General features: G+C 39.9%; 1 protein-coding gene across 8 annotated transcripts in view; it reads left to right on the top strand.

The window, feature by feature from the left end:
* Positions 1–26442, top strand: part of RALGPS2 (Ral GEF with PH domain and SH3 binding motif 2) — a 115633-nt gene that overhangs the window by 26725 nt on the left and 62466 nt on the right. For 7 of the 8 annotated variants that reach the window (XM_032117341.1, XM_032117342.1, XM_032117343.1 and 4 more), the window contains 4 exons: positions 7429–7479; positions 13494–13577; positions 19534–19623; positions 22739–22831. In XM_032117341.1, coding sequence (XP_031973232.1) covers positions 7429–7479; positions 13494–13577; positions 19534–19623; positions 22739–22831 — 318 coding nt within the window. Of the gene's footprint in view, positions 1–7119; positions 7301–7428; positions 7480–13493; positions 13578–19533; positions 19624–22738; positions 22832–26442 lie in introns of those variants that run through there. The other variant, XM_032117344.1, reaches the window with a different exon arrangement.

The following is a 26442-nucleotide window of genomic DNA, read 5'->3' as shown; positions in this document are numbered from 1 at the left end:
CAGAATGAGTTTGTTGAATGGCTCTACTATTTACCAGAGGTGGGTGCTGCTGGGCAGCAGAATAGATCAGTCAGTCTCTGTGGAGCTGCTGTCACTCACTTTGACAGCAGAATGTACAGAGGTGCCTTGTCTTGTACCACATGTCGTAATCCTTTTGCTCCACCATCTGATCCTTCTTCTCTCATACGCAGACGCCTTTGACTCCTTGTGTTCTAAATGTTACCTACTTAGGAAATAAATCTTGCTTAGATGAAAATCTGTATTCAAATCCAGTGTTTTTCCTGCTTTCATGTTATTCCTTAAAGTGGGGTAGAATTCTACTCACCGCCAGGAATCTTTTAATTAAGCCTTTTGCATTACGGTTATGAGGCTGTGCCTGTATTTTCGGTTTCTACTACTAAGCATCATTTTGCTGTTTTTTCAGTCCCCTAAAAGAAACATCTTTGCTCTTACCTTTTTCCTTTTAAAGTATCTAGCTCTTCATACCAGGTTTAATTTACTGTAAAACAATATGAAATATCTTGCGTGTAGAATTCTGAACAATTGAGCAAAATCATCAGTATTCAGTCCTTTGGGAAGGAAATAATTAATTTCTTTTTTAATGTTTCTTTACACAGCTGCACTTCTTTGTTAATGTTTGTTTCCCCAGGCACACATATCTCCTTTTCCAGTAGCACTTTCTTGCTTTGAGTGCTGTCTTTTTCTGATCATTCTTGCTAAAGGTTGTAGAAATAAGTAAATTTGCCAAAAACTTAGGTACCCTGGAGGAAAAGTACCTTTGACCCTTAAGCTTGTTTTTATTTTCTTGGCCACTTCCTTACTCTTCCTGGGTTTAGTCCTGCCATAACAGAGAGGTGTAAAATCTTCATCTGGGTTTCAGTGTTAATGTGAAGACCACCAGAGTGATGCAGTAGGGCCAAGCTCTTGAGGATGCAAAAGTGTGTGAGGTTTCCTGGTGGTGGGTAGTACCTCTTGGGCTGGACATGGATATGCTGCCAGTTGCTTTTTCAAAGTATGAGAAAGCTCTTACAAAATGGATACAGTGCAGGCTGCAGACATGTCTCTGTGACAGCTGAATGAATACTGTTAAAAAAAAATCATTGATTTTGAAGTGGTAAACTGATGGAATAATTTGTGGGCTGCCTAAGTACCTTATTGATTGAGAGGGAAGATAATGTGAAAAAGCCAGTAAAAGAGCAATAAAAGCGAGTTGCCGCACAAGAGGCAGTTAGACAACTGTCTCAATAACGATTAGGAAACCTTGGCTCCAGTGGAAAAGAGTTCCAGTACGTAGGTAGTGCAAAGGTGAGAGTTAACTGATGAAGTCACCACAAACATCGTGAGGCCCCGTCCTGTACCTCGTGTGATCTGGTGTGTTCTGATCAGAACGGGTCACCGTGCACAGATGGGAGAAGTACAGCTATGCCGGAGGAGGAAGAACACACATCTCAAAGATAATGAAGTTTGAGATATGCTGGAAATAAGATCCATGCTAGTGATTTCAGTAGCAATGAGAGACACAGATGTATTTTCAGTTCCCACTGCCTCAGAGACATCATTGTTATTTCACAACTCCATCTGTTTAGTCGTTTAGTGGGTAAGAGACAAGTTGGACAACAAAAGGTATCACTTGTAATCCTGTATTTTCAAGAAGCTGCTACCAAGCCAAAGAGAAACCCAAGTGCAGATATTTTTGGTGATTTCATTTCCATATTCTCCCCTTTGGTAGTCATCTAACACTGTCCTGAGCACACAGGAGGAGTCCTGTTGCATGTAATGGTCCTTTGTCTCATAAGCAAAAGTCTGCCAGCCCTTCAAGGGGGCCAGTTTGAACAGTAATGGAAATTCTTGTTGTAATAGAGGCATAATAGTCAGTTATAACCTTGTTACCAACTGGGTGGTTTTAATTCTTCCGAAGGTTGAAGGCTGCTTTAGAAAGGGCCAAGTCACAGAAACGGGTGAGATCTTCAGGCCCTGCAGCTGCTGTTGCAAATTTCTAGTTTGCTTTATCACCTTGCAGCTTCCAGAAAGTTTCCAGGGGATGTATTGAATACCTGCGTGTTGCATAGATTTTGGGGAAGAAGAATCCCATTCAATGAGTATGAAGTAGGACACGTTCAAGGGTTCAATGGACAGCTTTGTGGATGTAACTAGTAAGGAGACCATCTCTGATTGAAAGACCTGCTTTTAGGCTGGTCACTGCTCAGTTCTTTACTCCCGGGCTGGAAGCCACAGCCAGGCTGGTGCCAGGATTGCCCCGTGGTGTCTGGCCCTGCTGGGGGGGCCGTTGTGTGTCCAGGGTTGGCGTGGTCGCAGTGAATGCTGCCCCTTTTCATCCAAGGGAGAAGTGTGGTTTTGAGCACACAGGGCACAATTTGTGGGGGAGGGATCTGTCGGTGGTGCAGTGGCAGTGGAGCGGGGAGGCTGGTGAGGCTGAAGGAAAGAAGGAGAATGCTTGGGAACATGAGCTCCAAATTAAGGTGCCGGCCAACCTCAAGTTGAAGAAATATTTATTTTTTGCTTTACAGTAAATTCTTATTCCTTAGACAGCTACTGTTTAATTATTAGACCGTTTATTACTTTTTGACTCACTTCTCCATTTTATACTTCAACTTAGCCACCGTGGTGTAAATATTTGAGGTAGAATTAAGGGAAGCGCAGCTGTATGAATCCATTGCTTTTTTTGCCACCTAGTTATCTAAGAAGGATTCTTTATTCTTTGCCCTAGTCTCTGGAAGTGCTATGGAGTAAGCTCATCCTAAGATCTATGTGTATTTCCTTCTTTTTAATTCCGATGAAGCTTTGTCAAATGGTTGTTGGAAGGAAATCCTGCTTATTTTGGAAACAATGTGCAAATAGAGTTTATTTATAAACGGTTTAGATGAAACAAGGAGGAGTTCTCAGAGATGTTCTTATGACAGTGAAATATTAAGTTATCTACATCCTGTTAGCTTTACTTCTCAGAAGAATGTTAGAGTAAATATGTTCCCAATAAGAGCAAGAAGAAGCAACTCAATTATAGCGTGTGGAGGAACTATTAATGATAAAAGTTTTGGAGTGGACTTTGTGAGAAAACAAGCAGAGCTTCAACACAGGAACTTGAATCCCCTGGTGTTTGTTCTGGGCTGCAGAATTATTCTCCTACTGATGCTGTGCTTAACAGAGGCTTAGCTATATTTTCAGTATCCTGGCAGCCCAGAGAGACAGCGCTAAGCCAAGTTGGAAGGCTTAAATATAATTCCTTCTAGAAATTCAGATTAAGGAACAATTTATAAAGTGCTGCTTGAACCAACATGGCTTCAAGGAAAATCAGGTGATGGCAGTAGTCTTCAATGACCAGAATGCAGACATTTGACTTTTTTCATCTCAAACAGAAACTGAGTTTCTTTTTACACTGAGGGTTTCTGTCTGGGAGGGAGCTGTGTGGGAAGTGGCCTGTCCTCAGGGTAGGTACATGGCAGGAAAACTTGAAGTGCAAACAGCAAGTGGCTGATAGAAAGAGTTCATGCTTGAGAAGGACTAGGGACTAGAAAGGTGGGAATCTAGCCCAGGTCCAGTGAGAACTTTCATACAGGAATGTGGAGAGGAGCTTAATGCAGTGGTCTTAACTGGAACCAGAAGTTCTTATGTTACAAGTTTTTATGGAAGGAGGGTAATTCATGTGTCCTCATGGAAAAGAGAAAGAATCAGGAAATATTTAAAATTTTTATTTCATTAAGCTTCTCCATAGTCCTCAAAGAAGCAGCACACAGAAATGTAAAATTTGTTTGAATGTAAAATTTCTGACCTGGCAGACCTCCCCAAGAGAGGGGTAAAGCCTCTTTATATGAAGCTGCATGGTAATAATTTTAGTATTTTGAAATACTGAATTGTTAACGAGTCCAACTTCTCAACACCCACGAGAGCTAAAATACTTTTAAACTTGGCTGTTGGAGGCTCCCCAGGCAAGGTCTTCTGCACATGCAAAACTCCTGTGGCTGTGTAGGGGTGGGGAAGGATCTTCCAGCTGCCATTCCAGTGCGGTGATTGGAAGATGATCGTGCGCCGCTTTTGAAAGGCGGTTTTCTCTTGTACAGCTCTTCAAGTGGCTGAGAATTGGGAAATATTGTTGTGATATATTAAAATCATACCTTTCCTAATCATGTTCTGGAGCTGTTATCTGGGATCTAGGGCAAACAGAAACAAAACCTCCATTTGGCTCACCCTGTGAGTGATGAAATACTTTATTATATAAATGAACTTGGTAGACATAATCACTTCTGGAAAGAGAGAAAATACCAAGTTTCCCTATCTTTGCATAATCAGAATGCTTATTTAAATGATAAGTAAGGACAAGTTCCCAGTTTTGTATTACACATGTGATTATTTTTATTTTTTTAAAATCTGTGCAGCTGGCAGCTCCAAAACCAGAGAAGTTATGGTTGGCGTGCTTCATGTAACAAGTTGATTTGAACACTTATAATTTTTGGTTTGAATATTAAAGCATTAAACCACATTTTGGGAGGAGAGGGAAGCTCTCCAAGAATTTGTATTGGCTGGATTAAGGAGCTGGAGTGAGAAAAGTTAGTGCATTGTATCTCTCTCACTTGCAGAAACCAAACTAGGGGCTTTGTTTATTGGGGTTTAAATTCCCCTGGAGATGGTCAACGCAGAAGTTTTTTGTTGCTGTTAGAGTTGAGCAGTGGCACATAACATAAAACTCATCGATTTTTTTTGAAACTTTGAAGTGCTGTTAATTAGACTGCCAGCCTTTAAGTCTGCTTTATTTACTTACTTAGCAGTGAGCGAGCCTGTTTTAAAAGAATAAAAATTCAGTTGTTAGACTTACAAATGCAGACTTTTAAATCTGAGCACGTTAATGTTTCACAAAGTCTGTTGTGTTAAATGTAGTTTTAGACTGACGTGACTTACGCTGTCATATCTACAAACTCAAGTGGCTTTTTAGCAATCGTCCATATTCAGCTCTCAGTGCCTGGATTCCTTTGAATTAGGAGCAGTTTGCTAAGCCCTTGGAAGTTGCAATGGAAATGTCAAGCTCTGTAAGAAAGGAACTGCAGGAAGGGATGTTTCTTGAACAAGTGCTAATGTGATACAATGTTACTTAAGATTTTAATAAAAGCACAAATGTGTCAACCAATGAAGGAAAAAAACTGCATCAGCCTAGTATCAACGTGATACTAGAAGAAAGAGGTTTCTCTGTTAAAACTTCCCGAGGTTTTTTAGTTGTCAGACTTTCTAAAATACTGTAATATACTTAATAGCAATTTCAAATATTTTTAGTAATGAACATTAATTCTGAACCTTGACACTTGAGTGTTTTTTCAATGTTAAAATGTCCTTTTTAATATCCCCGTTTAAAATACATGCATTTATTTTGATATATGAATTCTTTTGTGAATTTCTAATAATACTTTTTGTTTCATAAATATTTTGTATTGATCCTGTCTTAAAGTAATAATTTGTTTAGGAGTCACTACTGAAGCAAGTCAGATTCAGCTAAGGCAGTTCAGGCTGATGAAGAGGATGGATTCTGGAGGGCTGGCAAGAAAGACAACGTTTCTTTTTAAGTCTTCCCTCTTCAGTGTGAACAAAGAATCAGTTTCCTGCCTCATTCTTATTGTGCTGTTATTATAATCTTGTTTCAGTGAGGAGGATTTGCAGTGAAACATCAATAACTATTGAAATGCCTGTGTCTTTTGTAAGGATCTCTTAATGTACCTTCTATTTGAATTTTATTGAAGTGCCCTTTCTTTTCATTTCACCTTCCCAAGCCCAACCAATTTCCCTATTAATTTGCTTTACTGGGGAGCATAATGATGCACCCAGTCAGTCACGTATTAATCAAAAAGAACACATTTCTGAGGAAGCTTGATAGACTTAAGCACACAAATGGGAGACTGGAGACGGAGTTCTGTGGCTGGTGTTCCAGGACTGGGTTTCTCACAGTGGAAATCAAAAGGAAGAGTTTAAGCCTTCCCTTATCTGTCTTTCCAGCCACTCTCCCCACAGGCTGTAGCTCTTCCTGGGGTTGTTGTGTTCCGGGGGCAGGACCCAGCACTTGGCCTGGTTGGACCTCATGCCACGGGCCATCGATCCAGCCTGTCCAGATCCATCTGCAGAGGCTTCCTGCCTGCCAGCACATCGACATTCCAGCCCCACTTGGTGGTGTGTGGGGGAAAGAGCAGCCGACTAAAGCAGAGCCCGGGACAGAGAGTGTGTGAAAGTGAAACACATAAAGGGCTTGTTACTTCTCTGGTGCGTATGCAAAGTACCAGATGATTGTGTCCAGCTGGTTACAGACAAATGAGAGATCGAATTTTTTTATGCTTGTCACTGGTTGTCAGAATTCCCATCTCAAAATGCATTTAGAGGTCAAGATGTGCTACCAAGTATAGATTGGGTTGTCTTTGCAAAACGCATCCTGCCTCATTAGAGCAGGTACATCTCTGTATTTGCTGACTTTCAACCAGAGCATCCCAGTTAAAATTCTCCTGCAAGGCTGGCTTCTCTGAGGAGCTGTTCCACCATCCACAGTGGCATCCAGTGGCAGGTACAATTTGTGCGAGTCACAAACCTGTCAGTGTGTACCTTGGAGTGTATATATGGGACACTGCTGTTTTCAAGGAAATGGGAATAAAGCTGTGCAGCTGACAGCTGGGGGAACAGAACAAGGTCCCTGGATTCATTATTAAAAGAAAATTTGTGGTGTCTAACTCGGATGGCACTGGTATCTCTGGGCTACCTTCGAAAGAAATGGTCTTTTTTTTGGATACATAGGCTGTCAACAATCCTAAATTGTGCAGGATTAATAAAATAAGACTCTGTGAATATATTTCAAAATGCAAAACCTGGTCTTTGACTTTACTCTTTTCAAAGCTGAACAGACATCCCAGAATGAAAATGCACTTATTGATTGCCTTGCTGGAAGAGAGGTGACTGTGTTGAATTTTAACTTGCTGAGCAACTGAGCAATTGCTTTGCTTGGTTACTTGAATATGATTCAAGTATTGATTGAAAAGTTGTAGGGACGTTTCAATAGAATTGTGTAGCTGGACTAACATCCAGATTTTGAAGAGAAGCTACCCTGGAGCAAGTGCAGTCGGTTCCTTGTCTTCCTGGGGAGGCTCTTAGATCGTGTTTCTGAGTTCAGGCTCTTACTTGCCTGTGTAGCTAACTGCAGGATTATGCTCCTGAGAATAATTTCTCATGATTTATTATTTGTGTATGTAAAGCTGGGAGCACTTGACTCTTTGGTTTTGCAGGATGGCCCTGTGGTAGAAGCTGCAACCTCTGAAATTAGGTACAAAATGAAAGCCAAATAAAAAAAAGGAAACAGGACAAATGCAGTTCTTAAGCAGGACAGCACCTAAATGGAATGAAAGGTTAATTTTGATCTTAACTTATATTTTTTTGAAATTTTTATTCCAGGGTCAAATAACACTAATGGATGTGCCTGTATTTAAAGCAATTCAGCCAGAGGTAAGTATTTCATTGGCTTTGTTTTCCAGTTTAAATGAAAAAAGTGATGCCGTAGTATAAATTCTGGAATTGCAAAGTATGTGTCTATAAATCTTAATTTTTGTCCCACTTAATGGAGCTCTGAAGCAGATGATTTTTTAACATAAAAGTATCTGGAAATAATAGTTTGTTTGGGGACTAGTATTGGTATTTAGTTCAGCTTGTGCTGGAGATGAAGCATCTGGGATTTAGTGTTTCTGAATGACAAACATCTTGATTTGATTATTCTGATCATAATGTTTTAGGTTTCAGCTACTGATACCTGTTTTAATCCTTCATCCTGTCCCGTGTTGCCATAACTGCTTCACATCTCCTTTGGAAAATGAAATTGGTTGTAATGGCATTCAAGATGTGTGTGATCTGTGGATACGTTGGGAGAATACACTGATGATTTGTGTTCTCTCATTTGTTTTTATGTAATGCCATATTCCTTTCAGATTTTAGCTGACTTGAGCTCATTTCAGCATCTTCACAGTGACTATAATAAATGATGAATTAGTTTATCCTTATTTCTGTACCATTAGCATTTTCCTGTGGGCATTGTTTTGCAGTTTTTAGGGTTTATTTTTCAGTTTATTGTCCATTTTATCAGCGCTGTGAAAGTTTTTCTCAGGTTATCAGTCACTTCAGTCCATCACAGACTATTTCACTGGCAGCAGGTTTGTCATGTCGCTCTTGTGACACGCTGAAAAATATTTTGTGTGATGTGGAGAAACCTGCTCAGTCTCTTGGCTGTGATTATTGATTTCATCATTTCTGTTACCTGGAATTTTTTTGAAGGCTGCTGTTTGATCTGTACTTCAAGATGTCATGACTCAGCTTTCTTAGGATTTCAGAAGGGATTTCCCAGCCCTTGTGGATCTGTGTGGGTTTTTGGTTCATTTTTTAGTTTGTTGATTTGGGGTTTTGGGGGTTTTTGTTGGTTTAATCCTTCAGTGGGCTTTCCATTTGATCTGATTTGAACCTACATCACAGCAGTACTTAACATTAGCAAAAGTAGTACACAGACACACATATGAGGAAAACATTTAAAAGAGATAAAAGGGTAAAATGCTTTAAAGCTTTGGAGAAGAGCTGTAAAAAAAAGAGAGATCCTACTAGAAGATCAGGGTAAACGTACTCTGCCAGCTGAAAGCACTCCAAGGCTATTCAGAAAAAGTATGAGCGTGTAGGTGAATATATCCAGAAAGTAATTATGTATAAGAAATCTCTGTGTATTGCATAAGAAAACCTGGTGTGATGCCTTCACTGGAAAATACCCACGAGGAAGGGTGGCTGTTTGACTCCTGTGGGTGCTCACACACAGGCAGGTGAAGGCTCTGACCGCGTGCAGGTATTACCTGTCCATCAGCGCTCCCTCGCAGCGCACGGGGCGGGGGGCTGGCGTCTGATGTGTCTCTAAACTGTGTTAATCCCCTGAGGAGAAGGGCTGTAAAGATCAGCTCTCACATCAGAAAAGGCTAAACACAATGAAATTGCTTTTCTCCTGGTTTGCAGAAGGGAATATCAGACGTGGAAGACTTGGTTTAGCTCAAGGCGTCTTGACAGCAGGTTAATGAAGTGGTGTAGATTTCGGGGTTTCCTTCAGGCTTCTACCGCACTGCGCCACATCCGTGTCTTGATTCAAGTTGTAAATCTGTATCCATGCCTTGGCATGTACGCTCAGGCATTGTGGAGTTTGCAATTAGAAAACAAAACACGACTGAGCAGATTTCACCTGTAGAAAAGGGCTCCTAAACTGAGTCTTCAATGAGCGGCTGAAAGGCATTGATAGAATTGGGTTTTTTCATTCTAAATACTGATACCAAATTTCACAGCTCTCATCTGTATGCACGGTGGGAGATGATGAGCAACGTTTTTCCCAGTGTGCTGTGGTTTGAAAACAGGATGTTTATTGCAATCTGTAATTCACCAGCAAATTTTGTTATGCAGGTTGTGAAACTCCTTTGCTTCCCAAACCGCAGAATGGTATCTAAATGAAAGTTATTAGCCTTTAATGTGTGTTTGTTTATTTTCTCCAATAAGATTTCTGAAAGATGTACTCAAAGTTCCTAATTTTTAAAGTTGCTGGAGATGAATATTCATCCTCTTTAGGCTGTGTAAGCCGTATTCTTTAAATATCTTTTGAACTATTGTGGTGCATCTTCCTCATTGTGTTAAAATATTTTTTTAATTATTACAGGTGGCTTGTTTTTTTTTTAATAAAAAGCAACACCAGAACTTCATCTTGGTTATCTTGAAAAAACCAGAGCTGTATAACACTTTTCAAAGCAATATGCAGTAATTTTTCTTTCAGCATCAAAATCAATGAACATGTTCACAGCACGCTTACATACTTCGGCAGCCTTTTGCCTCTGTCTGTAGCAAGTAAATAAAATTATTTCTGTTTATATTCAAATTTCTTAGCAATATTGTGGGTTCCCATGTGTGCTCAAGTTCCTGCACGCTGCCCACTACAACTCACCGTCTCCTGCTTGGTGAGCAAACAGACTGGGAGCTTAGTGTTGCCCACAGAATTTGGGATTAAGGAAAGCAGTAGATCCCTTTGCATTTGGGGTGAGCCAGAAGCAGGGGCTTGAACCATTTTCATGGTTAGATACTCGATGGTGACATGATCCTCTGCCTGAGCTGTAAGCAGGCTCTGTCACTCCTGGATTCTGGAAACCACCTTCCTTCTTCATTAACAACGCCTGCAAGTGACTTCTGAGAAAAGAAAGGAGAAGGAAATACTGTTTTGTTGGTAATTAATAGTTAGTGGGCTGCAGTGTAAGAAAGAAAGATTATAAAGAACAGACCTTTCTGACATAAACGTCTATTTGTATGAAGGCAACCAGTTTGCATTTTAATTTTTTGGGAAAAAAAATTACTGCATTCCCCCAGTTAGTGATAAGATTTCCTTCTGTTCCCCGGGAATGGCAAGTGGTGTGTTGGTTTTTGATCTCTCTTTCTTGTAGTGGTTTTGGCTTTCTAGAGAGCAGTGACTGTAAAGCAGGAAGGAGTCTTAGATTTGCTCGGCTGTGCTGCTGGTAGTTGTGTTAACATTAAATAACAGCCACATGACCCCTTGCAGAACACATCAGCTTGATTTTTTTTTTTTGGAAAATCTGATTACTTATTTTACATGTTTTAGTACATCATCCAAAATTATTTGCCCATATGTACTCATATTGAAAATCTCTGTTGGGTTATTGTCTTTAACCTCTTCATCCCTTCTGCTTCACCAGCCTAAGCAGTGAAGAAAAAATTCACTTACTCACTATTCTTAATCTCTACTTTGAAGTTGTAGAATGGTTCCACTCTTAATCCTTGCTTCTTCTCTCCTCTTTTTGAAACTTTCCCTTTGGCCTAGATAAAGGTTCTAAATTATCTTGCTCTCTGCCATGTAGTACAGGTTATAATTTAAACGCTCCCACAGTATTTTGTTAAGGACAATAAAATTCTACCTATTCAAAAGGGAATGAAAACCAAAATGAGTTACAGAGAAAGTTCGGTTTTTGTATTCTTGATGCTAAGTCTTTCCGTTTTTCACATCAGTTTAAATGTACCACATTAAATAAGAAGTTGGTGGTTGTAGTGATGTAGCTCCTGTGCCTGAGCTGACTGGCAGACTAAGGAAGATAATCCTGGGGAATACTTCAGGTTTGAAACTTCTAGTGGAAAAAGTGGAATCCTAGAGGAAGATCAAGAAATAGAGTAATGGAATAGGCAGCACAGCCTGTTTAGCAGAGAAGTGAATATTTTTATAGAAGCCTAAGAGTGGTTTCTGAATTCCAGCGTAGTGTATGAGTGCGTTTTATTGCCCTTGTGAGTGCAGTCAGATCTGTCCTTGTTGGGACTGTATGGAAATCCAGGGAAGGCAAAAACCTTGGTGGCTGCTCCTCTGCTGATGGCATCTTAGAGCAGTGGGATGGGCAGTGCCAAGGGCAGCGAGTTCACACAAGCAAGTTCTAGGGAGGGGCAGGAGGGTTCTGAGCAGGGGTCCCCTGAGGCAGAGTGCTCAGGTGGTCGTGCTGGGAAACCTGACAGGCAAAGGGAAACTGCTTTCCTTTAAGTTTCTAGACCAGAGAAAAAACCAGTTGGCTGCCCAGGGGAGATGGGTCTTGCAAGTGGGATGGGGAAGCGTTTCCTATGCTTCATAAAGGGAGGGGGAAAATGCTTTTGGAACTCTGGAAGCTCTGTGCCTCTCCTGTGTCTGTCCCTGAACAGTGGAGTGGATGTTGCCCTAAGCTGCTGAAGAATCAGAACTGATGGCACAGGTCCTGGGTGCCTGTGTGACTGTGCCTCAGCACCTCTGGAAAAGCATTTGGATGCGTGTCTTTCCAGTCAGGAGCAGGATCTTCTGTTTTGCAGTGTTCTCAAATCTGTTGCCACTGATGCCTGTACCCTGTGGGCCCTTCGATGTACAGGGCCAGGGCAATGGGGAGCTTCTGCCCAGAATCCTTATGAGTTTTTTACTCAGTGATGAGAATTGAACTTGAAAGACATGGCCTGAATTTGTAAGAAATTACCATGTTTTCCCTAAACCTGAGGTGACAACTAATTTTTTCCTGCTGTTAAGTAAGGATTATGAGATGCCAGTGGATGAATTCCCTTGTGCTCCTCTGAGTGCAGAGCTGTGATTCCAGTGTCTCTTGAGTGGCTCCCTTCTCCAGTAGCTGGCTGTCCTTTGGAACTGTAGTAATTCAGGGCTGTGTGGTTGTCTCATGCATAGTCATTGAAGAGCAGGCGTAAGGACATGGGCACATGCATTCCTGTGCTGAACATGCCACGTTTTCCAGGATGGGCTTGGGTGGCACAACTTCCTAGTGAAATTTGAAGGAATGGCCCTAGATACAAAGCCAGAAATTCCACATTCTTCCCAGTGCCTGGCCAGGAATCTCAGAGTTTTCTCTAACCAATACCAGCACACCACAAACTTCCAAAGTAGAAGAATTCAGGGTCCCTCTTAACTGCCATGAGATTCTGTAGTAGTTTTGGGACATTGGTTGGAAAGATGTTAAGAAGTTCTTGATTTTAAAAAGTCAAAAAAATTAGAGCTTAGACTATCCAATACCAAATTCTTTTGAACTGTGTCTTAAAGGGCACAATTATTGGTTACATGTTGAGTCTCCTTACCTAAGTCATATGGCAGCTGGATGTGTAGTGTGAGTCTGGCTTCAGTGAGTAGTTCTCAGTGTGGTGATAAAACTGAGAGCACTTCAGAGTGGATGATCTGGAAGGAAGACATGAGTAAGTGAAAATGAAGGGCTGTACTTTGCTATTGTACCACTTGAATAATTAAGCTGTGTCTGTATTGATTCTTTTTCTTGGTAGCACTGTGGAACAGGTTGTGTGCTGAATGCTGTATGTCTTTGCATCTATTCATATGCTCTTGTATGCAAATGGAAGAGCTCATTTTGGTACATTTAGTTATTTATGATTTTAATGAAAATTGCTTTGTTGAAATTAAGTGATGGTAAATAACAAGATGATGTAGTTTCCCAAAATAGGCTCCTTTGGAAGGGAAAACTGAAAATAGTGTTTCTTCTATTGTTACTGCAAAAATGACTTTTTTGGCATTTCTTTAATGCAACATGCCAAGTTAAAAATATGGGACATGTCTTAGATTGAGTTAACAAGGTGTATCATCTCTTTAAATATCTTCAGAAGGTGATTAAAAACAAAAGGACATTTTGCTCTCTAGCTCAGATTCACGTTTGAAGCAGGATTTTCTGTGGTACCAAAATTAGGGAAGCCGTAATTCAGCCAAAGATGAATTGTAATAATCCAATAACTCAACGCAGTTCAGAAATGACACTTGCAGAATCTCAGTTTGCAGAAGGAATCAGAGCAAGTGTAACTGTATGACTTCAGTGTATTGTTGCTCTCTTAAGTTATTTCAGAACTTACAAGATTTGTGTCTCTCTATGCCTTTGGCTCTGAACACGAGTTATACACTAAATTAAGGAAGTGAATTTTCATCCTTGTTCTCCCAGGAGCTGGCAAGCTGTGGCTGGAATAAAAAAGAGAAATACAGTTCTGCACCGAATGCTGTTGCTTTCACCAGAAGATTCAATCATGTGAGTTATTTTTTTCCAGCATTATGACATGTACACATTTCAGAAAGTCTGTGGGATTAAGTGTTCTGGCACATCACTTTTATTTTGGATCGTAGCTGATTACTTGACAACTTAAGGAACTCCTTTTAGCAGATACTCTATCTACAGGATACGCAGAAAGACCAAACCAGTGTTGAAGAAATGGCTGTGACTGTTTTAAATAGCAGTAATTGATGACAAGTGCATATTTTCCCCATAACTGCTGGCTGTCTTTTATGTAAAGACAGGATCGTAATTACAGCTTAGAGGCTTGCCATACAGGATTTCTGGACTAGTAATTAGATGTAATTTCCTTCTGTGTTAGTTGAGTGTCTTATGCTTCACATAGATGTTTTTGTCCCTAGAAATAGAAGCCTCTTGTCAGCATGGTAACCTTTTGAAGGTGATTCTAGGCAAACTTTTAAAAATTCCAAACAATTGTTCTGTACGAAATTTGTTCTTTAACTCTCTATTTGGCATCATTTTTAGGTAGTATATTTGAGGCTTATGGTTTTCTTACATAACAATGTCTCTGTATAAAATCAGCTGCTAAAAGAAGAACAGAAGTCTCCCTTTCTCCACAATTAAAGCTGGAGGAGTCCAGCTATGTAGTTACCCAGTCATCTCTCAAAACTGTGATGCTTCTTTTAAGTGATGCCATATTTTCTCTTTCAGATGAAGTACTTCTCTTATTCTCATCTCTCTTCTTGTAAATGTTTAATGATGTCTCAAGCTTACAAGCTGTCCTCCAGATTTAACCTCTGTACCTGGTCTCAGACTTACAGAGATCTTTGTTAATCATCTGAAACTCAGACCAAACCTCTGCAATTTTCAGAGGTTTTTTTCTATTAATTCTTGCATACTTTCTCATTTTGCTCTCATTGAGGATATGATCAAATCCTATTACTTTTCACTGACAACACTAAGAATATTTCTTAACCTACTGACTGAAATGCTTGTCTGGGTTTTGGGTTTTGGGCACTGGACCAAAGAGGAAATGTTACACTGCAAACTTTTTGTGAGTGTACCATCTGCTGAGATCTGGGGGATTTGGTCAAGAATTTGGGGGTTTTTTTTGTTTTTGGGTTTTTTGGGGGGGGTTTTTGTGGTGTTTTTTTGTTGTTTGGTTTTTTTCCCCCCCCCTGGGATTTTTTTGGTAGTTTTTTTTAGGTTGGTTGTTTGTTCGTTTTCGGGGGGGGGGGGGGTTTTGTTTGGTTTGGGGTTTTGGGGGGGGTTTTGTTTGTTTGTTTGTTTTCGTTGAGGTTTTTTGTTTGGTTTTTTTGTTGTTGTTGCTGTTCTGCATTTAGCTGAAATTTTCCTGGTCTAGCTTCTGAAGTTGCTCCTGTTAGAACGTATAGGCTAGTATAAAAACACGAAAGGTTTTGACACTAATCTCATTGATAGGTCACTGATTCCAACATTTGCTGCCTTGCTTATTCATGGAGGCTGACTCTTCAGAGAAATGTTTAGTTTTGCTGAATGTTGTGGAATGTTTTTGCAGTAAGAGCCACGTTAGGCAGTGTAACTCATCAAGGAGCTCACTTCTCAGTTGTTCTGTGTTCACTTCTCAGTGTGCTGTACTGCAGAACTGCAGGAACTGCCTGAAGTCAGCTTCAGACATACTAAAGAATTGGTAAAATATGCTCAGTAGCCAGGAGGAAGGAGGAGAAACCTTATCACAGGAGCAAGACTTCCATGAAGTTTACATCAGCCTTTGTTCTGGCATCAAGGAAAGCCATCAGTCTTACTGCTGTATAGGAGTGGAGAGGGAAAAGGACAAGGATTGTTTCTGCTCCACTTACCTGGGGGGTTCTAATGCTTAGTCCTTAAATAAGTAATTGGGAAAGTCATCAGGACTTCTGGCCTTCTCAGGCAGGAATACATGTCATCAAAATTTTGGTAACCTTTGAAATGTGACTGGGTTTCAGTTAAGCATTGTGCATCTGTCTCTTTCCTTTTTGGCCCCAGCTTGCCAAAGGAAAACCATGAGCAGCTCTCACTTTTTAAGTCAAGAGAATATTAAATTACTAACAGCTGCTTCTCAGCAAATTGATGTGCAGATAGCATTTTGGAAACAGTGATGATTCTGTGCAGTTGATTACATTCCACTGAGGATGAAGTGGGGCAGTTCCAGCATTAGTTATGGGATAATTGTATGTGGTGCCTGTAAAAACAGATCGAGTTCAGGGAAGAGAAATCAGTTGAATCCTTCCTTGCCAGTACTCTCTATTTTTGGAGAATTCATTGTTACCTGCTACTCCATATAGATCTACATATCTTATATTAAAAATTGTTTAAAGATATGTAACTTCTTCACTTTTTTTTTTTTAAACTCTGATCTCTCATTTTTCAGCTTTCCTCTGAAAGTGGGTTTTATACTTGCTGCTGCTGTTAGTGGTAAACCTGTCAGAGTGCACAGTTGCCAAGGTCACTTACTGGATCATTGTCCTACCTTTTAAAAATAAACTTTCATCATATGTTTCAAACAAACACAGTTCTTTTAAGGTAACTCTTTATGTAAAGGTAACTCTTGCTCTCTTGATTATCAGAGTCCCTCAACTGAAAACCTCTTTCTTGAGGTTTTTATTTAAATGGGAGTGGAACTGTGCTGCCACAGAGCTTAAAATATTAGTGAAACTTGTCAACTAGATTCAGTACATTGGAACAATTTCAAAGGAAGAGATCCCACTTGCAAAAGAAAGATTTTATGTTTTACTGACTCTGTGTTTATGGGGCTTTTTAGTTTGATTTTTTTTTTTTTACATCCTTTTTTAACCCAAATGCAAACATTATATGTAGAACTTTGTCTTGAATATTGTAGTGTTGCTGAATTGCAGTGAGTTTAACTGGGATTATTGGAAAGTAAGGAATGGAGTGATTAGTACGCATGGAAGATACCTGAAAGAAAAATCCAGAAACTATCAAAGAGATTCTCTTGAATTTCTGTGTCTTTTGATTAGCACAGAAAGTACAATGAGTTTTGGAAGCTGTGACTGTGAACTTAAAAGCACCAGCATAACAGAATTAGTATTTCAGATAATTTAAAAATCTTAAAATGTGATCTAAGAACAGATGTGTTCAAAGTTAAGCCTGTTATTCTCAGTTGAACCTTAATAAGGAAGAATATAAATATGCACTCATATGTCAAGGCTTAAATGCTGCCTTGAACTGGTATCAAAGGCATTGATACCCAAAGGCTCTGAGTCATCTAGCTGATTGATGTTGGTATAACAACATTTAAATGCAGCAAGAGAGGAATATGTGGAACAAATATGTATTCTTTATGTAAAGAATGAACAAAAGTATTTATTGAAATTATTGCTTTTTCAATATGTGGAATATATTGGGTTATGGTGCTGTCTAGAGATACCAGTTAATAGACAAGAGCAGCCAAAACCCAGTGTTTATGTCAGTAAAAACACATCAAAGAAGACTGGAAGTGGTTGAAGTGGAAGTGATTAAGTGTGTTTAATTCTGTATCTCCTGCCTGCTCTGTCACTGAAGGCACTGCAGGGCTCTAAGCTTCGAAGGAAGTTTTGTTCTGGTTTGTTTGGGGTTTTTTTTTTTCCTGCAAGAGCTTGGAAGCGTTGAGGTGAGGTCTGGCTGGCACTGGGTCAGAAACCAGGCTTCCTTGGGTGAACAGGAGCATTTGTGTGTCACAGTGTTTGTGTCTCTGTGATGCCAGTGGACTTCCACAGAAGTCGGGACCAGCAGAGGAAACTGGGGCAGTTTTATCCTGATGAAAGTGCTTGAGCGTTGCTCTGTGTTCCGAGCAAGTGTGTCACAGTCTGGCCTACCCCAGGCATTCTCCTGTTACAGCAGCACTCTGTTCACTTCAAATCAAAGAGGTTTGGGGTCTTAAGGCGCAGTGCTGCGTGTGTTGTCCTTACCTGATTCTTTATGATACAGAAATCTATGTTAAAAATTTAAATTCCTTTGATCATCAGTGGGAAAGCATCTCCTTAAAAACTCATTGATCAGTCAGGGGAAAAAAGTTCTTTTTCTCAAGCTGTGTAACTACAGCAGAGCACCAAACTAAGGTCAGGCTTTTTATGACAACATTTTGAAGTACTGGCAAATATTTTGTGTATTCAGTACTTCTGTATTTGACAGAATCGTAGAATATCTCAAGTTGGAAGGGGCCCAGGAGGATCATTGAGTGCAACTCCCTGCTCCTGGCAGGACTCAGTAAGGACACCTTCAGAATATTTATTTAAAGAAAATACTGGAGCAGAGCTGGCAACAATCTACATATTTTCCTTTTCTAAGCAGTAAAGAAGCTGCAAGAGTTTTCAATTCTCTTTTTCTCTCACTACTGCTGACATTGTCTCAGCAGTTGGAGCCCCATCCTTAAAGGAAAATTGTTCTATATAACTAAACAAAGGGAATGGGCAATCTCTGTCATTTAAATACAGGTACTGTCACTGTCATTTTCAGGTTATTACAATTTGATGATGTACCATTAAAATTGAGACAATTTTCCGTATTTTCTCCTTTTAACTTTAAACTGTGGTTTCAAAGCATCTGCCATTTTTGAGCATGGCAGCATGCTGAGATTTTTTTTTTAATCACATGGAACCATTTTTTGTTTGTGAGGATAACACAGTTTGTCAGCAGATATTTTGCTTTACAAAAAAGAAAAAGAGGAAAGAAAATGAAGAAAAATGAAAGGAAACAGAAACCTGAGCTCCATGGTTAATTCTTTCCTGGCTAATACAATCTCAGACAAACAGACCAAAGGGGAAAGTGGTTCTTATAAAGGATGTTTGTGGGGATTTTTTGTGGGTTTTCTTGTCATTCTTCCATTTCTCAGTTCCAAAGAGCTGTCATGATTTAACATCCCAGTTTTCATCAGATCTCTGTAGCTTCGCTGTAAATGTAATAATTTTGGAGGTGTGGATCTTCTTGTGCTCTTCTGTCTAAGGAGCTGTCATACTGAACAAAGTGGAACAGGGTATTTCCTTTTCTAATTGAGACTTTGGGCAGGAACCTGAATACATACACAATGTTAGTTTACACAAAGTAGTTCAGCATCACTTAAAAGTCAGAGCAACATGACGTGTTGAAAGGCTTTTATGTATGAGAATGTACATTTCTTCATACACCATTTTCAGTAGTTTTGTAAATACCAGTCATGCTCTACCTTGATGATAATTAATTTTTTTCCTAACTCACAGTGAATACATGAATAAAAGCTGCAGTATTTATTACCCTTTGCTAATTCTTTGCTACTGCTCTATCGCAGTTACAGAAGTGTTAATTTTTTATCATTCTTTGTGAGGGCAGAGGAGCAGAGAAGAGAAAGCAGTAGAGTTTAGACACATTACCAAACATTTCCAGAGTATAGCCTTTTTGAGAGGTTTGGGCAAGTATGAAATGCAGCAACCATCCTTTGTACTGAACGTAGCAGCGATCTTGCACAGCAGTGAAGTCAGTGCTGGGAAGCTTAACTCAGAGTGATACTGTGCTGGATATTAGCAGGTAATTGGCAGAGCCAGAAAGAAGAGTGCAAACTGTGAGCTGGGTTATGGCAGAGCTTCCTACCTTCTGTTCCAGTTTGGTTCAGGATTAATTGTTTTTTGAGGTGTTGGAAGTGTCAGTGAGCTGTAGTTGAAGCTGTTCAGTTCCTGTAATAGTTGAGTAACGCAGCTTTGATGCTGTGGAAAAGCAAACCAATGGATATGATTCAATGCTAGTGTTTATATCCCCTCCTTTTGTAGGCTTTTCATAACATTTCTTCATTATTTTATTTTCTTGGGAGAGCATTGTTCAAAGTTTGAGTGGTCTGCCATTTGCTTTGTGTGTGATCTCATCCTCAAGCTTACCCTGAACTCAAGTGTGTTTCCATAGATCATACTTTCATAAAAATAAATAAAGCTTTTACAGGTGTAGCATTGAAATTCTGTATTTTTTAAGAGGATTTTTTTCTACTTTTTAGGTAAGCTTCTGGGTTGTTAGAGAGATTCTGCATGCACAGACTTTAAAAATACGAGCTGAGGTTTTGAGCCACTACATTAAAACTGCAAAGGTAAGAATTTATATTGTGAAGGGGGTGTGGGATTCACTGTGATCAAAGGTTTGATATCTAATTTGGTCCGTTCAAAAGTACACATGGGGAAATATTGGTCTGATACCTGACTTACCTGTGGTTGTGTCTGCTGACATCAGTAACTGTTTGGGGTTTTTGTGTGTCACGAAGTGTACAGTCAGTTTAAACAGCATCAGTCAGAACAGAAATGGTTTGTTTGCTTTTGGAAGGAAAGGATCTTTTACTCCAATAATACCAACTTAACAAATACGGTTTGAAAAATAGATTTGAATTCAGAAAACGTTTTGGAGCTCTCAATCTTTCCTAAAGCCTTTTGGACTGACACTCGTAAGAAAAGGGGCAGCAGATCGGGAGTTCTAACAGAGTGAAACTTCTTCACAGTAGTGAGAAGAAGGGGATGTTTTTCAAGTGTTTGCTGTCAGATGGTGGCTGCCTTTTACTACAGCTGACTGCTGTGACCACTCTGGGTTACCTGCAAAAAAAGATGTAAAATATTTGTTAGTTAATTAATTAATTCTGTTTTCAAATGCATTCCCTGTCTTGACAAGGCCTTTTTTAATGAAGCAATATTTTCCTCCTATGGGATTTAACTCTCAACTTTGGGCAAAGCAAGAGCTAATTTTGTACACAGACTTTGCTCAATAATCATGCTGTGGTCATAAACTGTTAATGATCTCTGTTAAGCATCCTCTGATGTCTGGTGAGTTAATGTATCTTCATCTCATGTGTTTTTAAAACTCAATTCTTGTGGTTTTGTTTGAAACAAAACATACAAAAATTGTCTTCCTGATCCGTGTCCGTCCATAGGAGGGAGAAGTTGAACTCTGTGTGGCCATAGTGCAGAACAGATGTGTGCAGCCAGGTGGGCTCAGGTTTGGTTCATACTGGGATGGGACTGGCCAGTGCTGGGTGTTGTGGGCTCCCTCTGGGCACAGCACCCTGAGCACGCCTGACCTCACCAGTGCACTGCAGGCTGCAGTGTCTGCTGGAATGCTGCTGCCTTGGAGGCAGTTATGTGCTCTAACAATCAGATAATTGAGCTTTGCTTACCTGTCAGTTGTAAAAATCAGTTACAAAAAGCAAGAAACTTTGGGGTGTTTTTTTAATCAGTTAATGTATTTCTATGCTTGTTACCTTGGCTTTGCTTACATGTGGCTGCTGCCATGCAGTGACTGCAGTGGGGGCTGTTGGAAGGAGTTTCTGTTTACACCAAAGCTATTATCAAAGCACCTTGGTGCCAAGGGTGACACCACACTGATTACCTTTTCTTCAGAGAGGCTGTAGATCCGTTCTGCAGTGAATTCCTTGTGCTGGCAACCTGTGGTATAGCTCAAAGTCCTTAAATGGTATCTCATCTCTACTGCTTAATGCCTGAAGCAATTAGACCTAATAGTTGCATTCTCCTGAAGTTCCTGGACTGTCCTGGTTGGTGATGGCTTCTGCTTCAATGCTGGCAGCAGCTGGGAAAGCCCTTCTTTTCCTTTCTTATCAGCTACACTGTCCTTTGGGACAGCGAACTTTATTACCTTGTTTGGGATGTGTGTGCAAGGAAAAAGGGTTATTGTGTAAGTGGAGGGACAAACCTCAGCAGGACTGCTTGGAAAGATAATAGGACTGTGCTATATGACAAACATCCAACCCCTTCCACCTTGCCCCACAAAACACTGATTGCCCTTTACACTTGATTACTAAGGAATCCTCCCAAAAGAGGATGAGGAGAGGGAAGGACTTCATCAGAAAGTGTGGGCAAACTCCCACTGTCAGCAGGACGTGCTGGAATCGTGGGAGTCTGAGCACCCAGACTGGAAATGCAACTGGGGTGCCATTGAAAGTGGCATTTCTAACTCGTGCCTGTGAAGACTTTGTTCCATAAAAGGCTGTAAGTTTCCTGGCAGTGTGTTAAGTGGAGAGAGAATCGTTTGCCCTGTTCCAAAACTGTTAGCCAGAAAGCCATCCTTGCAGTAGCGCTTTCATCCTTCCAAATAGAAGGTCTCCTTTGATGTTCAGCATTTAGTCAGTATTACTTTGGTCTAGTTTTTTGTCCTTTTGCCTCATGAAAGGCTTCCTAAGCAAGAAGTAAGCTGAGTTTCAAGCAGGAAAAAGGATTTCCACCATTTTTTGAATAGGAAGGGTTCCTTATTTTTTCTTGCTGGAATCCTGACCTACCTTGGTGAATATTCCAAATGGATTAAACAGGATTTGCAGTACTGTGATTATCGTTTCTCTTCAGCAAAGTTAGGGGTAAAACCCTCAGTTTGGGTGCACTGCACCAAAAATGAATGTACTTTGGATCTCTGGGTGCTCACAGCTATCAGAACAATTGAAGTTGCAGAAGAGATTCAGGAATTTTCTTCCAGACTGTTTTTAAGCTTTCATGAGAGTAGTACCAGTAGTTACTTGGCCAAGGCAGTGGATAGTTTTGGAGACAGAGGGAAAGGAAAAAGAAAAGGGAGGGAAATTCCAAATGTGTAAGAAAATGCACATAAACACAGTGTTTTGTAGAGAGGTTTTGAGAAAATTCTTTTACCCTAATGTTTTCTCTGTTCAGTTTTGATTGGGTTGTTGCTTTCCACTAGTTAGTTGTCATACCCCAAAAATGGCCTTTCAGTGATAGGAGTACTCCAGGTATGTGGCTATTGAAATTCACCTCCTTGATTTCATTTTTTGGGTGCTTTGATGTAGCCTTGGTAGTTGCCTAAATTGAATGATTACATCATTCACCACTGAGTTGTCCTTTCTGGCATGTTGTTTTAAAATACTATTGAATGCTATGAAAGGAATTTGTTGGGTTTGAATGTCAGAAAATTTCTGGCACTTCTAATGTTTTCCCCAAGATGTGTGTCTGTATAGATATTTTTAAGGGTTCTCTCTGGGCTAGGAAACAGCTAGTTAGTGTAATCCAAAACCATAGAGATGCAGTAGTGAAAAATCAGGAGGTGCCATAAAAGCGGTCTGGGCGCACAGCAGTGCGCTGTAACACCTCATTTCAGACCGTGCAGATTTCTGCGTCTTTGTGTTGTTATTTATTCTGCATTCACTGTTGGCAGCACTTGGAATGCTGCTTATTGTTATGATTTATTTTTTTCCCCCTCAGAAGCTGTATGAGCTGAACAATCTCCATGCTCTCATGGCAGTGGTGTCAGGCCTCCAGAGCGCTCCGATCTTCAGGCTGACCAAGACGTGGGCGGTAAGTGAGCAGCAGGACCCTGGGCTGGGGTTCATCAGTGCTTTGGTAAACAGAACGTTCTGAAGCTTGTTTTCAAGGATGCAGCAGTTACTACAGAGAGCTTTAATTTTATTCTGCTGCCTACATAATGCTTCTAGTTCCTCTGAAGTCTATGGTTTCCTCTTGAATTTTTTTTTCCGTTCTGGTGTAGAAATACTTTCCTCTGAAAAATTGTTCCCTGCAGGTTCTGCTAAATGCAGAGGCTTCTCATTTGGCCAGAAGCTATTTTGTATTTAGTTGCTGGAAAATTCTGAATGCCAAAGTGGGTCATACTTTAATCATTTAGGAGTTTATACTGTTGGAATTTTTCTTTTGCTGTAGAGAGCAGATGTTCAGAAACTCTGGATTCAGTTTCCATAACGAGATTTGTTGTTTCTCTGACTGATAACTAACCCTAGCACTTTTCTTTAGTATTTCATAGTTTCAGCTCCATTAGGCAGTATATTTGTAGTTCTGCCTTTGTACAGTTGTGAAAGAACAGTATTCTTTGGAATCATTTGTCATCTGTTTTTTGACTGGCATTAATATTGTTTTATCATTGTATCCTTGATAAGGCGAATATAAGGAATTACTTTTGCTCATTGATACCTCAGAGCATAGGAAACAGTCCTTATTTAGGGATATATTGTGTAGTTTTCCAGCTGTTTCAGATGAATGTGACATTCAGTGTGACAGAAATAATCAGGTGACTGAAATGCTCCTGTGCAAGGGATACATATAAATAGATCACTAAAAAAAGCTGAAAACTTTGACTGAACACACATCAGTGCATCCTTGGATGTTGCAAAAAGTGTTTATTTGTCTGATAACTGCGTGAAAATGTTGTTCAGTTGATAAATATTACCAAAACAGAAGATAATTCACTCCTGCTAAGATACTCATCTAGAATTCTGGTCACATTTTGCAAATGCACAATTAAGTTAGACATTGCTTCCAAATACCAAAAATCTCTCTGAGGAGATCTTAGTGTAATTAACACTTCAAAATGATCTTGAGGAGAACTTCTGGTTTTCAGGTTTTATGTTGAGGAATTGATGCCTGGACAGTTTTATATAACTGTGAGGCCAAGTTGATTTTTAAATCTCTTTTTGTACACGACGCAAATCAAATGTAACTATCACCAAATATTAATAATAACCACATTAGTTACTACCATGGTGATGCCATTCAGAACTGGGAGTTCCCAGTTGCTTTTGATGCTTGGTTATGCATTAGTTTGCACTTAAAAGGTTTATTTGTGTGCTCTTGACATATGTATCAGTCTTTAAAGTTCACCCCTCTTCCAACCTCTGAAATTCCAGTAATGTCTCCCACATTTCTGCAGGTGTTCGATTCCTCATACAATCCCAAGTGAGTCTGTGCTTTTCATCATCTTACATAAGCCTTTGTAAATTCAAGTTGCAGGATAGCTCCCAGCAGTGTGCACTGCAAACTGATTTAGTTGTCCTTCTCTTGGAAGTTCAGCTTATAAATTCTGCAAGTAATTCTAAGCCTTTGGCTTTGTGTATATTAAAAGCAAGAAGAGGCGCACCAAGCCTTTATTTGAGTCACCCAGGTGTTTGGGAAAGTTCTACAGTAACCCTCCAAAACCTTCAACAAGGAAGGATTTCTTCTCCATTTCTGAGATGGTTTGTAGCAACCCTCAATCAACTCGACTTACAAAGTCAGGAAAATAGCTGCAAGTATATTCATTCCCTAAAAAATAAAGCCACCTTATATGGTTGGAATCTAGAGTTGAAAGGAGCCATTAAATACTTGCTTGGTAATCTAATGTTCCTAAAAAAGATGAAATTCATGTCTTCTGACGGTATGTCTGAATTAGTCTGAAATTTGTCTCGCTCATTGCCTGCACACACTCTGAACTCTGGAGAATAATAAGTGCTGCTTTTAATGTGTGATTTGCCCCATTCAAAGCTTGAAAAGAATTTTATGAGCCTTTCCAAGAAGGTTCACAGAACAGAATATTCAGCTTCTCTCCATTTAGTGTAAAGGAATTCTAGACAACCAGTGAGGATTTGGGCAGTGTAAGCAAATAATCATTAAATAACTGGAGTGGGGTGAGCCAGCATCCTGAGACCTCATCTCTTCTTGCTGGCATTTCAAAAAGGTTGTATTCAGGGCTGGCATGCCAGAGCTAGAAAGCCAAGAGCAATTTAGAAGGCTCCAAATCCTTCCATGCTGCTGTAAAGAGTCAGCCTTAGGTTTTATTGTCTCTGCATATGTACAGCTCTTCACTGTTCTTTTCATCTAAGAAACAGAAGAAGAAACATTATTTAAAAAAGAAGCGGCTTCAAAACTGAAGGACTAAGAAATTGGTCCTTATTTGGCCCTCACAGAAACGTTTCTAATGTGCTTGGCTTCTCTGTACTTTTCTCCCTTAGTGCAGGAAGTGGAGGCATGCCAGGAGTTGGCCCGTGAGCACCAGGGGAAGTGATGCAGGATCAACTTGTTACGAGATGATCCAAAGAGCCTGAAAAGATACATCAGACTTGAATAGGAGTGAGCAAATCAGCATGTTTTGAGGAAAATAAAATTCATTCAAGTTTGAAGTCAGGCCATTATTATATCTGTTGGTCTTGTCTTACCTTTCAGTCTGCAAAACTACAAAAACCTTCCAGACATGAAATGATGGCAGAATATTTTAGGATATTATAAAAGCAAGCTAGTCCAGGCTGATAAAACTGGAACCAGCTCTGAGGAGATGAACTTCAGAAGATAAATGTCATGTTTAGGTGGTTAGAAAGGAGTACTGCCAGTCTGCTGCTTCCTTCTCCTGAAAGAGTTTGTAGTTCTAATGAATGGGAGATGCTGTTCGTTTGAGTGTTGGAACTAAACCTAAATTAAAGATGCCAATTAATTGCTGGAATGTCAGTGATCAGTATGTCTTGGGAAACAATTCAGTTTCAACAAGTGGCTTTCTCCTGAAAGCCAGTGTTTAGTTTGTCTGTCCTCATGAAGAGTTGGATATAAGAAATGTAAGTAAAAATAATATATTTCAGAGGTGAATTTACAGAAGGGAGACTTCACTTCTGTCAGAATCACCTAGGTTGATCTTTAACTGAAGTGAAAAGGGAACATGCATAGAAATTTAGTGATCTGACCCTTGTGATTGCATTGTAGGGCAAAAATGGTGACTGGGACTTGGAACACTGAATCTCCTGCCAAAACGTTCGGTGGGAACATCTTCCCCTCTTGGTTAAATTCTGACTCTGAGTTGAAATGAAGACTTTGAGGCAGTTTTGCAGCAGCAGTTCAGCAAGGTCTTTTGAAAATATCTTAACTTACTTCCCAATCTTACAAAGAGAGCCTGCTTGCTGTTACTTCTATCAAAGGAAGGGACTGGAGGCAGGGGGAATGCATAATGAAGGAGAAACATGACTTATAAGTTTTCTGTTCAAAGTGGATGTTTCTGTAATGTTAAGAGCCAGTAAAATTGCCAGTTGGCAGAAGAATACAAGTCCATGAGCCTTCTGTAAAAAACCATAGGTAAAATCCTTACTCTTTTCCAGACCTTCAAGTACATGGATCTGTGTATATCTGCATTCACTATTTTTGAAATTGTCGTTTAGGTA

This window comes from Corvus moneduloides, chromosome 9 (genome assembly GCF_009650955.1).
Source record: "Corvus moneduloides isolate bCorMon1 chromosome 9, bCorMon1.pri, whole genome shotgun sequence".
NCBI lineage: Eukaryota > Metazoa > Chordata > Aves > Passeriformes > Corvidae > Corvus > Corvus moneduloides.
Note: the sequence above shows the minus strand (reverse complement) of the source record. Positions and strands in the feature narration are given on the sequence as shown.